Source organism: Cyprinodon tularosa, unplaced genomic scaffold (assembly GCF_016077235.1).
Source record: "Cyprinodon tularosa strain WSP-4 unplaced genomic scaffold, ASM1607723v1 ctg548, whole genome shotgun sequence".
Taxonomy (NCBI): Eukaryota; Metazoa; Chordata; class Actinopteri; order Cyprinodontiformes; family Cyprinodontidae; genus Cyprinodon; species Cyprinodon tularosa.
Window position 1 is genome coordinate 284,932 of NW_024039283.1, and position 15,069 is coordinate 300,000.

Here is a 15,069-nt window from a genome sequence, read left to right on the forward strand (position 1 = left end):
GGTGACTTAGAAACGACGCTGTCAAGGAACGCTATGGACAGCGGAAACATGCAAGAGGAGGAGAGTTTAGTGTCGGAGGTCGTGGATGAGTCTCCTCCGTCATCAATTTTTTATTTAGAGGAGGAAAGCGGGGACGAAGATGTTGTGGAAGAGGACGCCAGGGCGGCAGAAGCTTGGTTTGGTGTAGAAGGCTTCCAGCCGTACATGTTTGAGCCCTTGCCTCGCAACGCTGCCAGTTCTGTTAGCTCTACGCCTGCTGAAGACACAGACGTCCATCCCCGTGAACACTGGGACACAACTCAATGGGAAAGGAAAGGATTCTGATTTCAACCGTTGCGTATATTAGCTGCGACACATGAATCAAGATGCTATGGCCGAAAAAATGTGATTGACAGATGACCGTTGATATATGATTGGCCGAATTTAGGTGTGTTAGGTGTTAAAAATAGAAATGTTCTAATTTCTGGGACAATATCGTCTGATAAAGAGTACATTTATACACATGTTTAAGCCAGAATGATTTGACATTTAAATATGACTTCCCTACGACTAACCAGATAAAACCGAGGAGCCGAAGACAAAGAGCTGAAAACTTTAACAATTCTCACACGGGCTCTATCAAAAACAATCAATGGATTTCAAGAACTCTTGTGAAAATTGAAACTGGAGAGGTTTTTGTGCTGGACCTTTAGATGACTGTATGTTTTTCTTCCCAAATTGAAAAGTTTTCTCCTCCATACGATTCTTGGATCTGTTTGCTGTCAGAATCCAAAATCTGTGAGGAACGGTGCCGTTAATTCGGACCCCTCACCTTTCTCTCTCCTGCTCTAGCAGATTGGTAAAGTCATCGCTCTTGTTTATGAAGTCGACATGTTTCTGTTTCTCATTGTCCAGCTCCATGACGGTCCTGCGGTGGCATTTCTCTGCTAGCAGCAGCTGCTCCAGCATCCGTCTGTACGTCTCCTTCTGCTTCTCCTCCAAGCGATCCAGCTGAAAGGAGGGCAAATCATCAACAGTAATTATCAACAGTTCACGCTCACATAGCACTACCAGCTGTGGTCACGTCCATATTGACTTAGTCTCCATCCAGTCCAGTTATTCATGTCAAAAGAACATGCATTTAGCTTTTTTTCATGTTAACTTGCTGCTATTAAGCAAACTAATGTGATCCTTTAATAGTTTGATTATGATCTTGCATCTGAGCATTTACTGAAGTGGCCTCCATCAAACATAGCCTCCAGAACAGGAAAGAAATAAGTGCCAAATATGGACCTAATTAGTCCTTTTCTATAGTTGTTTTTTCAGTCCTAATAAGCCTCACAAGAAGATCAGTTGAATAAGAATAAGGGTGAGGCATGAGGACCAACATGCAGGGACAGCATGTTGGTCAAAAAATCACCCAGCAAACTCAGAGCAATATATATCAGACACAAAAGGTGCTTAAAGGAATAGTACACCCAAAACATGATTAGCCTTCATTTTCTACTCACCCCCATGCTGAACAACACTCTGGAGTACTTTTTTGATATCTCAAATGCATCTGGAGATCTGGGAGGCTTCTTGCTGTCTGCTGACATTCAAATAATGGAGGTCTATGGTGACCGAGACAGAAAGGTCCATAAAAGTCCACAAAAAACGTGTCAATATTCCTCCATACTGCTCGTCCAATGTATTCCAAGTGTCCTGAGTGGGTAGCATCCAGAATTTACTCGAAACGAAGTCATTTAGAATGTTTTTAGAGCATAAACAGTAGTGTATAGGATTTCCTGAAAGCGCGCACACGCGCGCTCATGACGCTACGGAAGCCGGCAGATCAAACCAGATGAAAGTGCGCATTCAGCGTCTGCTCTTCCAATAATGCAAGCGTAGAAGAAGAAATGTGCCGTTTACCTGTGCAAAGAAAGAAACAACGAAAGAAAAATATCTGAGGACTTCAGTGTTGAGGAAGAGCATGATTTCTTTGCCGAGCTGAATGCGCTGGTTTGGTCTGCCGGCTTCCGTAGCGTCGTGAGCGCGCGTGTGCGCGCTTTCAGGAAATCCTATACACTACTGTTTATGCTCTAAAAACATTCTAAATGACTTCGTTTCGAGTAAATTCTGGATGCTACCCACTCAGGACACTTGGAATACATTGGACGAGCAGTATGGAGGAATATTGACACGTTTTTTGTGGACTTTTATGGACCTTTCTGTCTCGGTCACCATAGACCTCCATTATTTGAATGTCAGCAGACAGCAAGAAGCCTCCCAGATCTCCAGATGCATTTGAGATATCAAAAAAGTACTCCAGAGTGTTGTTCAGCATGGGGGTGAGTAGAAAATGAAGGCTAATCATGTTTTGGGTGTACTATTCCTTTAAGAGACCCTCAGAATCCCCACAATGTCTTGGTCTTGTTTTGGTCTTGGCCTTTCAATGTCTTGGCCTTTTTTTTTTGTCTTGGCCTCTTAATATCTTGGTCTTAGTCTTGGTCTTCGCCTCTAAATGTCTTTGTCTTGTTTTGGTCTTGGCCTTTCATTGTCTTAGTCTTAGTTTTAGTCTTGGTCTCCAAATGTCTTGGCCTTAGTCTTGGTCTTGGCCTCTAAATGTCTTTGTCTTGGTTTTGTCTTGGCCTCTCAATGTCTTGGTCTTAGTCTTGGTCTTGGCCTCTTAATATCTTGGTCTTGTTTTGGCCTTGGTCTCTCAATGTCTTAGTCATGTTTTGGTCTTGGCCTCTAAATGTCTTGGTCTTGTTTAGGTCTGGCCTCTAAATCTCCTGAAGTTGGTCTTGGTCTCTAAATGTCTTGGTCTTAGTCTTGGTCTTGGCCTCTAAATGTCTTTGTCTTGGCCTCTCAATGTCTTGGTCTTGTTTTGGTCTTGGCCTCTCAATGCTTTGGTCCTGGCCTCTTAATATTTTGGTCTTCGTCTTGGTCTTGGTCTCTCAATGTCTTGGTCTTGTTTAGGTCTTGTTCTCTAAATCTCTTGAATTTGGTCTTGGTCTGGGTCTCTAAATGTATTGGTCTTAGTCTTGGTCTCTGCCTCTAAAAGTCTTGGTCTTAGTCTTGGTCTCAGCCTCTTAAAGTCTTAGTCTTGTCTTGGTCTTGGCCCCTAAAGTTCTTGGCCTTTTCCCTGTAGTCCTTGGTCTCAGTTGTTGTGGTCTTGACTACAACACTAAAAACTACCAGCTACCAGTACATAAACATTTGGAAAAAGATGAGAAGTGGACTGTTTGACTGTCTGACCTCAGCCATTGGCTTCTCGTACACATCCTCTGTGCTTTGATTGCCGTGGAGAAGTGTAGCGTCCCTCTGCAGCGCCTGCAGAGGTTTGGAGGGAGAGGCGGAGCCATAATGGGCCTCTAGGGTCTCTGGTCTGGTTCTGTCTGATTTCAGAAGCCTGATGATGTCCTCTCTGGCCTGAGAAGACATGGAAGGAACCTTTGTTTGGTTAGAAAATTAGAGGATGTAGTGGGTCTTTACAAAAAAAAAAAAAACTTGAAACATGGATTCAGCCACACAGCCAACTTGCTTGCTTGTCAAACAACACACCAACCAATAAGTTAACCAAAAACTAACCACACAACGTGTAAACCAACCAGCTGGCCATACTGCAGGTCCTACCAACCAGTGAACCAGTCAATTGACAAAAAAACCTTTAAAACAAGAAATTGATGGGCGTGCAGGTAGCACAGTGGGTAATGCACATGGCCAATGTATGGAGGCCTATCCTCAACGTGGCCGACGTGCCGGACTTAGAGTATTCATAACGAGTCCAGAACTTATGTCCAACAACAGCCTAACTTATGCATAACGCATGGCTGCATAATGCAGCATCAGTTAAAGCTACTCCTGTTAGGACTCCTGTCTGTGGGGGTTTGTGTTTTTTGTGTGTTTGTCTTCCTTCCTCCACCAGGCGGCACCTGGTCATGGTTCACCTCCTCACACACCTGCAAAGGGTAACCTCATTAACGTAGTAGTTTTAAGCTGCGACTGCCACTACCTCGGCGCCAGAGTGTTTGCCAGTTTTGGGTACAGTAGCCAAGCTGAGTTTTGCTGAGTCAAACTGAGTTTTTGTCAACCTGAGTCTTAACCTTGTTATTTTGTCTTTGGCTCTCGGCAGGAAGTCATCCTGCAAACTGGATTTTTCTGACCTTCTCTCCCTGGAAGGATAATCTGAGCCTCAAACTGAGCTGAGGATTCAAACTGGAGGTTTGGATCTACTTCCCTCCAAGAGATCGTTTGAGCTTCACACTGAGCAAGGGATTCATCTCCACAACGACCCGTTCAAGTACCGCAGGGAATCTAAGTTGCAGTCAGTTTCTCCGTTCACCTAAAGACAACCGCATTCTAGGTAAACCCTGTCCGCCCTCCATCGAAAGAGACAAACACTGGAACACCCCCACACCGACTGGAGTCAAAGAGTCAACCGCTTTTCTGGAAATGTGAGTCAGCAATCTATTTCTCCTCTTCAAGTTCAAGTGTCAAATTTCCCACTGAGCCTGAACTAACCGCAGTGTCTTCCCCTCACTTTCCAGTTCCGGTTGAGCAGTGTTCAGAGCAACACTGGATTCTTCACAATCTCCTCGAAAAACGTGTTAAACTTTTTCCCTAGTCTCTCTGTTTTGGTTTACTGCTTTCGTGTCTGATCATAGTTAAATCATGACAACTCCCCTCAGGTGCAGCTTTAACGTAATTAATAAAAAGAAAAAAAAAACAGAAAGAAAGAAGGTTTGCAGTCGCAGCAGATTCAGTGTCATGTCTGCTAGGAAGTTTGTTGGTTGTGGGTGTGGCCGTGGGCGTGAGTGCAGGTAGGATCCATCACACTCATCCTATAATGGGGAAGCAGTCTGGAGGAGAAGTTAATCATAGGTTTTGGATAAACTAGACACCATGACTTATCAGTAACTTAACATATGACAACTATCAGATAACTTACCTGTAACTTATGCCACATGTTTGGCGTACGCTGGCACACGTCGTCATACTCGCTGAATGTCAACGTGCTCCTATATCCAACGTATGCCAGGTTTTTTGTCAGATTTTCTGTAGGTCAGGCATACGCTGGTCTAAATCGTCAAGGTGTGACAGGGGGTTTAGACCAAAGTAGAACTAAATCAGATCCTTGAAGGAGAGAAGAGCCTCCCTGTTCTGTGTTTTTGTCTCCATTGTCCCAAACAGAGCAGCTGGTGGGCTGTTTTCACAAGCAGAACACCTTGAGCTTGTCATGGTTCGGGTTTCTCATGACTCCTTTGATTTATTTCTTCAGTCCTAATAAGCCTCACAAGAAGATCGGTTGAATGAGAATAAGGGTGAGGCATGAGGACCAACATGCAGGGACAGCATGTTGGTCCAAAAATCACCCAGCAAACTCAAGGCAATATATATATGACACAAAAGGTGCTTAAGAGACCCTCAGAAGCCCCACAATGTCTTGGTCTTGTTTTGGTCTCGGCCTCCAAATGTCATGTGTTGGTCTTAGTCTTGATCTTGGCCTCTTAATATCTTGGTCTTAGTCTTGGCCTCTCAATGTCTTGGTCGTCAAGACGAATCGTCATAGTAGCTTTCTCTTAATGTCATTGTGATCTTAAACTATTACTTTCTGTATCCTAAGGTGTTTTTTCTGTTTGGAGCTTTTCCTTTTTATATTTTTACTTTAAATACTTAGTGTTTTGGTGTTGCCTTAAGCTTGGTTTTAGTTTTGCCATATGTGTTATTTTTGCCATTGGGAGTTTGCCATATTAGCTGATTTATTTACCTTTTGTTAGTCTTTTTCTAGTCTACTTCTCTTTGCCTACTTCTCTTTTTCTAGTCTGCTTCGTTTTTAGTTGTTTTTATCTTTACTTTATCCAGTTATTTTCTCTGGATTAGGGGATTAATTCTGTGTTCTTTCCTTTCTGTGTTTATCTCTGCTTCACTATTTCTTCCTTTAGAGCCTTCTGTTAATTAATCAGGTCTCAGTACCCATGTTTCCTCATTTGTTCTTCTGTTTGCACCTGTTTCCTCCTCCACTTAACGTCTCAGTCATTTGCCAGCATTTGTTGGGTCCTCAGTTCATTTCCATGTTTCCTGAGCATCTGTTTGCAGTTTGGTCCAGAACAACGGATATGGCAGATCTTCCTGTTGATGATGTTCCAGTTTAAGCCCAAAACAAAATGCACAAATAGCTTCCAGTGTGGTTGAAATGTTAAAATTTCTCAATAACTTTAACAATAAAAGATTGAGACGCAGCAGCTGCAAGAACTTAAAGATGTTGATTGAAACGAACCAAAGAGACAATAAAACAACAACAAATAACATTTTAGCCAAATCTCACTTCTAAACTCAGGATCCAAAGGACGTCAAAACAAAAGATGTAAGTTTTTCCCCCACACACAGGTTATGGCTGACTTTACCAATTTTCCATAGGTATCTAAATCGTTAGTTAAAGTAGTTGCTGCAGTCTGACAGGTTGACTCCCCTCTTATAGCCATTACACAGCGTCCCGCAGAAGAAAAACGTTCCTCCAAATTGATACAGCACAGCAGTATCCTTTGTGTGAAGCTCTTAAGCATAGGCAGGATAAGTTATGGGTACGTTTTGTGTAAGTTATGAGCAAGCTGAAGAGCGCTGAAGCACGCTGGCACACGTTGACATACTGAAAGTACGTCCCGACATATGCCAGCATATGATCATACATGGGCCATCAGTTCCAGGTCAGTTATCTGATGGCTGACATCCGTTCAGTGTCAGTTCCTCATCAGTCGTGGCGTCTAGCTTATCCAAACCTCTGAGTAACTCGTGCATAACTTCTGCTTAACTTATCAAGAACTTCTCTCCAACGAATATCAAGGTATCTGACGTGTTCCAGACGAGCGCTGAACGTGTTTCTAACTTCCAGGTGGCCAGTAAACAGCAGCTAGGTTAATGCAGCGATATAAGAAATCTTTTAATGCAGGCCGGGCACCTCAGGGCGCATCGCTGTTCCCCTCAGAACACTTGTGTTTTTCATGGGCGTTATGAATAAGTTAGGCTGTCGTTGGACATAAGTTCTGGACTCGTTATGAATGCTCTATGAATACGCCTAAAACTGGTGTTGCACCGATACCGATACCAGTATCGGATGGGGCCCTGATACTGCCCTAAAATGGTGGTATCCGTATCGGCGAGTATCAACAAATAGGGCACCGATACCATTTTGAGAGCCATAAGTTTCTTCAACTATTGTCACTCCTGGTAGGCAATAAAAAGTTCTACTGGATTCACTTTGTATTAGATTTTTTCCTGCTTCACAAAGGTAGGCAGCAGCTTGACAAAGCCATGATGGCAATTATTTTACATTATCATGGTATCGGTATCGGCCGATACTGCACAGCCAGGTATCGGGTATCGGTATCGGGGCCAAAAAATGGCATTGGAGCAACACTACCTAAAACTGAAAAAATACATTGAAAGTTCAGCATATTCCAGCGTTTTAGAAGATTCTAGGATGTCAGGTATTCCCTGGCTAAATCAGCAAGGTGTGACAGGGGCCTAAGAGCTTTGTGTTGTGTTCAGTTCTTCTGTCCTGGGAGTTTTCTCCTCTCCACTGTCACTAAAAGCATGCTTAGTGTGAGGGATTGCTGAAGAGTCAATGAGTCGATGCAATCAGCTGGTTTTCCTAAAATAGAAAACTTTGAATCAATTGACTGGATGATCTGGTGAACTGTTAGGTGCCTTGAGATGAATTGGCGCTATATATGTAAACTAAATTAAATTCAATTGTTTCCTTATGTCAGAGTCAGTCTTTAGCTAGATTTGTTGGTTCCTGTTCCTTGTTTGAAAGGTATTGTCTCGTTACATCATGGCCTCCGATACACCGATCCTGACCTCATCTCTCTGTCTGCACCAGAAGAGTAACAATGTAAGACTCTAATTGGGTCACAATCCTTTAATTGGCCCTTTCCGGCAGTTGTTTGGAAACTGTCAAGGATTATCTGGTGAAAATAGTAAGTTAGCATTTGATGCTAGTGGTTTTCACAGGGAAACCTTTAACTGACGGACATTCTGTCCATGTAATTGTCCCTGTCACTACCCGATCCGTCCAGAAAGTACGATCAGTCCTGCTCTTGCGAGAATAGATACACTAGGGTGTCCATAAATATGTAATTATGGTACTAAGATTACTTATTTCTATCCTTAAGTTACTAAAAATGCTAACCATCATCCTTAAAAAGTGTTTTATGACTTCTTATGACACAATTTTGATGCTTTTTATTTTTTCTCCATTAAAGAGCTTCTATGACATCGTCATGGGACATGCTCAGAGTAGTCTGGCAAAATCTGATTGAAGTTTGCTCCCACAAATAGCGTAGGATCCCATTTAAGGTGCAGACTGGGTACTGAGTGATAAAACAGGGTTTTAATGTGTTTATTTTCTCAGGAAATACATTATTAACCTTTAACACAATATATTTTAGTGTACTTACTATTTTTGGGGAGGGGAAAATGTAATTTAGGTCTTTTTACGAAATAAAATTGAGGGCGACCCGGGTGTATATGGTATGGGCAATGAGCTGATGGTAGGGATCGTGCTTCCAGGACGGATCGGGTAGCGACAGTTCCAGGTAGATTTGCCAACCGTTCCTTGGAAAACGGAAACATTCCATATTTAGAAATAGAAGTACCTGTCCCGTATTTAGTGGAAAAGGAACCCACTTTGTCCTGTTTTACTGTGAGAGTAGAGAAACTGTCAGTAAAAAGCTAATGGAAAATTAAGAACAAGGGCACGTTAGATACTAAACTTACAGTGTCCTGAGTTTTGACCAATGAGCTGACAACATATATGACATTGTCTAGAATCCCATCATCCCATTGGTGGAGCCAAGCGTTGCTTACAGTTTGAGGTTAAGAAGGAGTGGCTTATGTTTAAGATACTTAAGGGAATCGCTGGATAATAATTTGTTATCCATGTGTTCATGTCACTCACAAATATGCATCTATTTCAATACAGATTTGAGTCAAATAGTTAAAAAAATATTTTCACACACAAAGAAGGGCTAAAAAAAAATCACCAGGCCAGCAGGGGTAAAGCCAATGGGGTCAGCTAACACGCACATGAAGTGTCCCTTTTTTTCCAGGGAGTTGGTAACCCTAGTCCCTGGGTACGGGAAACGAGCAGATCCCGGAGAACAACAAGCATAGCATTCATCTAAGAGACCAAATATTGCTCTATAGTAATGAAGGTGTTTTGCCTGGGTTTAATAGATGTAAACGAACACTCTGAGATGTTTGTCTAATCACATGTCAGGCTGTAACTCCTTTCTGTTGGTTTGGATCCAACCCATGGCCTTTCTGTTTTAATCGATGATGATATCTCACCTGAACTTCTCCTTCCATGACCCCCAGCAGGTGAATCAGATCCTCTTTTGACAGCTCCGGTGTCTTAGCTTTGCAGCTCTCCGCAGGAGTTTTCTTTGCTGATTTAGTTGCTGCTGTTCTCCCCTCCTTCTCCTGTCTCTGAGCTTTTATCCTCCTCTTCATCATGTCTGGAGCTTCTTTCTCCTCCTCCAGCGGTTTCTGCTTAGGGAATCCTTTAGTGTGCTTCTGAATGCATCCATCATCTGAAGCTGCGGTGGAGCAGCTCCAAGATCTCATTTTTCACCTGTAAGGAAGAACAGAAAGAACCATGCCATGAGTATGAAGCAGAAAGACAGATAATGAAGATGTTTCTATTCTCTTCAGCTCAGTCGGGTTTGGTCGTTCCGTCCCCCGCTGGCTCACTCCCAGGATCCTCCAGAGTTCCCGGACCAGCCCCAGAGCTCACGGCTCGGTTCGGTGCCCACTGTTTTTCGACTACTTTCTGCACTGTAGTCAACCAATATTCCAGACGATTTTTAAATTCCCCCTGAATGTTTTTTTAGGTATGAAAATGTCCGGGAAAACGAAGACGTCTGGCACCCTATCCTGAACCCTGTCTGCTCTGTAAGCCTGCCTGTTACCGGACCTGGACTGTACCCTGACTCTCCCTTGGATTTCCCTCTGGACCTCGGATCACCTAGCTCTGACCCTGGACCTAATCTCTGACTAGGGATTCTGGAAATTCCACCTGGAACTCTTGCTAGTAATTGTCTTGCCAGTTATAATCCCCGTCTGTCCTCTGACCACCGAGCACCAGCTAGAACCCATCTGAGGGCTCCCCTGATCAGAACGGGGATCGTTAGAGTGCCTGACAGCTGGAGCCATCACTCACTGTTTCCACCATACCCCAGACTGTGAGAAGGTTAGTGACCGTAACCTCTATCTGTCCGCACCATAAAGTTTGTTTGGTCACTCACCTGCTGTCTCTGGATCCAGAGGTTCCTGCCAGAGAAAATGACGATAACCCTGTGAACTGGTGAAGTTTATCCTTTAATGAACTGTCTTTAAATATCATCTGTTTGTTTTGGCTGAGTTCTTGGTCCATATCCTCTGAGTGTAAAAGATTTAAGGTCTGATTTGAGATATTGTAGCCCAGAGAGTGATGGCAGGAAACCCCTGTAAGGTTCCAATCCTTTCAGGCCCCGTCCACACGAATTCAAAACGAACACGAAACGCTAATATTTTGCAGAACGTTTGTCGTAAAGACGGAGACGTAAAATAAATGTGATCGTCCACACGAATGCATGAAAACGCTGCAAAATGTATGCCAGGCCTGTAAGTGGCGCTGTGGTGCCAAAGCAAAAATAGGCGACGTAATGTTGAGCATGCGCACTAATATTTATACATGGTTGACCTGCGGGTCCATTTTTGTGGTTCAGTCAAATTCAGGTGCTGAACTATGTGGTCGATATTGCTCTGTTCTTCCTGGAGATATTCCAGAAGAAGAAGATTCTGTTGTAAGCCCGACAGCAGGATGAGTAGCATGAGCAGCAACCATTCAACACAGTACGGCGCCATTGTTGTTATGATACTGTGTCGCGCATGCGTGTTTAGAGGCGACGCTATGACGCATGCGTGTAAGAAAAAAAATGCGGTTAGAGCTTAAAGATGGAAACGCGAAAACGGCGTTTCAAAATCTTCCCACTCTGAAGGCTTAATAAAAAAAAGATCGTTTACAGACCCCCGAAACGCCGGCTTGGTATGGATGAGAGGCTGGTTTGGTGAAAAATTTGTGCGCTTAGACCAGGGTTTGGCTTCGTGTGGACGGGGCCTCAGTGGGAAAATAAGTAGCGCAGACAGAAACACGCAAAATGCTGCGTCAGTGAGTTCAGTTTAAGCCCAGCGACCATGACGATGGTAATCAAGCTATCAATCAAGCTAAAGTGTAAATTATTCACACCTCTGTCAGATTAAGATATGAGATTATTTTCATTACAACAAAAAGTGTTAGAAATGGGACGGATAGACCAAGTATTCAAGGTGAGACAGACAGTGGGAAAGTTAAAAAAGTTTATTGACACAAAACATAACGACCAGAGGCACAGAGTTGGGGATCTGCGGACCGCAGCAGCAGCAGGGGAGAGGCGGGGCACCACCCAATCACTGACACTCTGGAGGGAGAAACACAGGTAAGTGACCACGATCATCTGATGAAAGATGGTTTAACAGTTGTTTAACAGTTCAGTCCGTCCTCTCTGAGGTGGGGAGGATCCAGCCGATGGACTGCTAAACGAGATGCGGAGCAAAGTCGCCCAGAATTCTCTGAGGCAGCAACCTCTGTGTGCAGGCATGAACCCGATCCAGGTCAGGAAAAACATATCAAACAGGACAGTTCTGGAATCCAGGAGTCCCCAGCCCGGTCAGGGGTTCCGATCGAAACAGGAACAGACATATCCAGGGTTCCAGGAATCCACAGAGCGTGAAGGCGGGTTCAGAGTTCTATGAGTCCAGCAGCGAGCTCAAACGGAAACAAACAGATGCAGACAGGAAGGCAGGCTCAGCAGTTAAAGGGAAAGAGACAAGACATGGTACCAGGATAACTGCAGAACTTTAAACTGGTCTCCCCCTTGGAGCCAGGACTATGGGACTTTAAACTAGCTTGCCCCCAACCACCGAGCCAAAACAGGAACAGAGAGCGCACAGTGGGAAAGAGCCAGGACATGACCAGACGTTGACAAGACGAACACTAAACCCTTTCAACCTGCTGACCTCTGAGAACGGGAACAAGAACCTAGGAAACCCTCAAACTAAAACTAACAAAAACAAACATCAAACAGTCATTCGGTCCAGATAGCTGGAAGGAGTCGAATATAAAGCAACAGACGCAGGTGGACACATGAGTGATAATTAGAGACCGGGCAGAGTTAAGCAGGTGAATGACAGGAACGATTAAGGTCAGCTGTCAGGGCAGATCATGACAAGAAGTTTGTCTCTGGTCAAAAAAAGAGATGGAGTTTTAATAGAAGATGTTAAAAGATTGATTTAGACGTAAACGCTGCGAAGGAGCTTTATCTTTGCTGTAAGGGAAGACGTCTCCTCATGGATGTATCTGGCTGTTTTTAGCTGGAATGGCATCTGCACACCAAGAAATGCAGCCATCGTCTATATTTACTCTGGAACATGACTCTAAATATCACAACAATATGTGGAGAAATATGAGCCATGGCATGTTTTCAATCCCTCGTTAGGCTCACAGGATGGACAGAGAACATCAACTGGGCTGTAACTCCTGCTGTTTTAGCTCACTGTCTATGTTATAAACACCAAGGAGGAAAACATACAAACTTCTGTTCAAAAAATTGATTGGTGCTAATTTCTGTATTCTATAGAGGGATGGATTGATAGAGATGATCTAAACATTCACTTCTTCAGAATCAGAAGGGTAAAAAAAATCTGCATCTATTTGTTAAGAACAGCCTCCTTTGGCATGCTCTGCAAGCGGTATGGGAAACCCTCAGCTGTGATACGACTGCTTGAATGAAAACCAACGATCTCTTCCTCTAGTGGCCTAGTGGCTAGGGCATAGAGCTTGGAATCCTGATGTTCTGAGTTAAAGCCCCACTCCCACAGACTGCCACTCTGGATCCCTGAGCAAGACCCTTAACCCCACACTGCTCCCCGCACATTGGCAGTCCACTGATCCCCAAAGGGATGGGTTAAATGCAGAGAGTGAACTTCTCCAATGTGAGATCAATAAAGTCCAATTATTAAATAAATGCAACTAATGCTTTTTTTCATTGATAACCAAACTAAAGTAACAAAGTGGGACCAAGTTGGTTAAGAAAAAAGACTAGGGAAAAGAAAAGGGTATAAAACGACTCCAGTGTTGAGAAAGGAGACCTTTATACGGACAAACGACGAGTTGGTTCACCTCTCGTAAGAACACTTATTGGCCTGGCTGAAGAATAGAATTTAAAATCCTCCTTCTAACATATAAAGCCTTAAATGGCCAAGCTCCATCTTATATCAGAGATCTGATTGTTCCTTATGTTCCCAACAGAGCACTTCGCTCTTAATCTGCAGGTTTACTAGTGGTTCCTAGAATTTCTAAAAGTAGAATGGGAGGCAGATCTTTTATGCTCCTCTCCTGTGGAACCAACTACCAGTTTTAGTCCGTGAGGCAGACACCCTGTCTACTTTTAAGGCTAGGCTTTAAACTTTCCTTTTTGATAAAGCTTCTAGTTAGAGTGGCTCAGGTTATCCTGAGCTATCTCTATAGTTCTGCTGCTATAGGCTTAGACTGCTGGAGGACATAGGGACCCCTTTTTCATCATTCTGCTTCATTCTATCTCTATTCTCCCACTCTGCAGAACCTGTTAGTTCAATCTCTAACGTTCTGCTCTCTCTGCTTTTTCTCATAGTAGCTTCATCTGGTCTGTTCCTGTTTGGCTGTGACTCCATCCTGGAGAGAAATATCAGCTGTGCTGCTGCCATCAACACCTTTGTTTCTAGATGTTGGAGCTTGGCCTGTTTTCCAGTGTAGTCCTGTTTCTCTGACTGTGACTAACTGGATGTGCTCTCTTCATCCTCTGACATGGGAGCTGGCTCGGAGCTCATCTGCCTGGCTGTGTGTTTCCTGGACGGGGCCGCCTGTGGAGCTGGTTGACAGTTGCCTTTTGTATCTATGCTTCTTTTTCTACGTCTGCTTCTGTCTCCTTTAACCCCAGTGGGCCTCAGCAGATGGCCGCTCACACTGAGCATGCTACAATGTTTTCGAAATAGTCGAAAAATTGAGCTTTCGATTCATAGTGGCATCTGGCTGTTATTTTTAAAGGCTATATACTTTAATACTTTATGTAGTTTTTTTAAGCACATACTTTTTCACTTTAACTTGAGTAAAGAGGTCAAGTTTATACTTCAACTTTAACCAGAGTGTTTTTAAACTGCAGTATCTATACTTCTACTTAAATAGCAAATGTGTGAACTTTTGACACCACTGTTGATGCCAACGGTAATTGAACCGTCAACCGGACAGATTCCAGCTTCCAGGTTAAATGTGGGATATGGAGCACAGAGGTTTAGATTCTCTGCCGTTGCACCTCGGTACCTCCCTCCCTGCATGGGAGACTTAAAACTCCTCCACTGGCGGAGGACTGGGGATGCCAAGAGGCTCAGCAAAAAATAGAAAGCCATAAAAGCTGTCTGGTTTCAGGTAAAGCCCAGCGTACAAACAGGGTCAGAGGTCAACTTACTGACGGAGAAACCTGATCCTTACTAAACCAGTCTGCACAGACGGTTTCTTTTAATGTTTGAACTTTAACTTTATTTGGTCTATTTATTTATTTTTATTTTTAAAGTAAGTGAACCTAATCCTTCCTGGAGGTCAGGTTTTTCCCTTCAGACCTTCTGTGATTTAGTGGAAGATGGAGGTGAAATGCTTGAAGAGAAGAGACATGCTCCAGTGGGTTACAGCTGGAATAAGCTGCTGATTTGATTATTTATCTTCGTCGATGAGACAAAGGAAGACTGTCCGGTTCCAACAACTTGAATGATCTCAGTTGCCTTCAGCATGAAAATTCCTCCCAGGGGATAGAGAAGGAAAAGTTTCCCAGGCCCGGTCAGCCATTTTTGGGTCAAACTGAGCCAGTTTCTCCCTCTGCCAGCTGACGTCACTTAGAAGATGCAGATGAGCTGCAGCCGACCCAGAGGCCTTCAGAATGCTCAGAGAATGAGCTCACTTCACTCGCAACCTGGGAGGCAGGAAGAGGAGGGGGGAAC

General features: G+C 43.7%; 1 protein-coding gene across 1 annotated transcript in view; it reads right to left on the bottom strand.

Annotated features, from left to right (window-relative positions):
• LOC119796409 (filamin-A-interacting protein 1) overlaps positions 1 to 15,069 on the bottom strand; it is a 28,361-nt gene that overhangs the window by 7,291 nt on the left and 6,001 nt on the right. Inside the window, exons 2-4 of the mRNA XM_038304926.1 lie at positions 9,313 to 9,595; positions 3,220 to 3,393; positions 812 to 990 (exon numbers count right to left, since the gene is read on the bottom strand). Coding sequence (XP_038160854.1) covers positions 812 to 990; positions 3,220 to 3,393; positions 9,313 to 9,588 — 629 coding nt within the window. The 5' untranslated portion in view covers positions 9,589 to 9,595. The remainder of the gene's footprint in view (positions 1 to 811; positions 991 to 3,219; positions 3,394 to 9,312; positions 9,596 to 15,069) is intronic.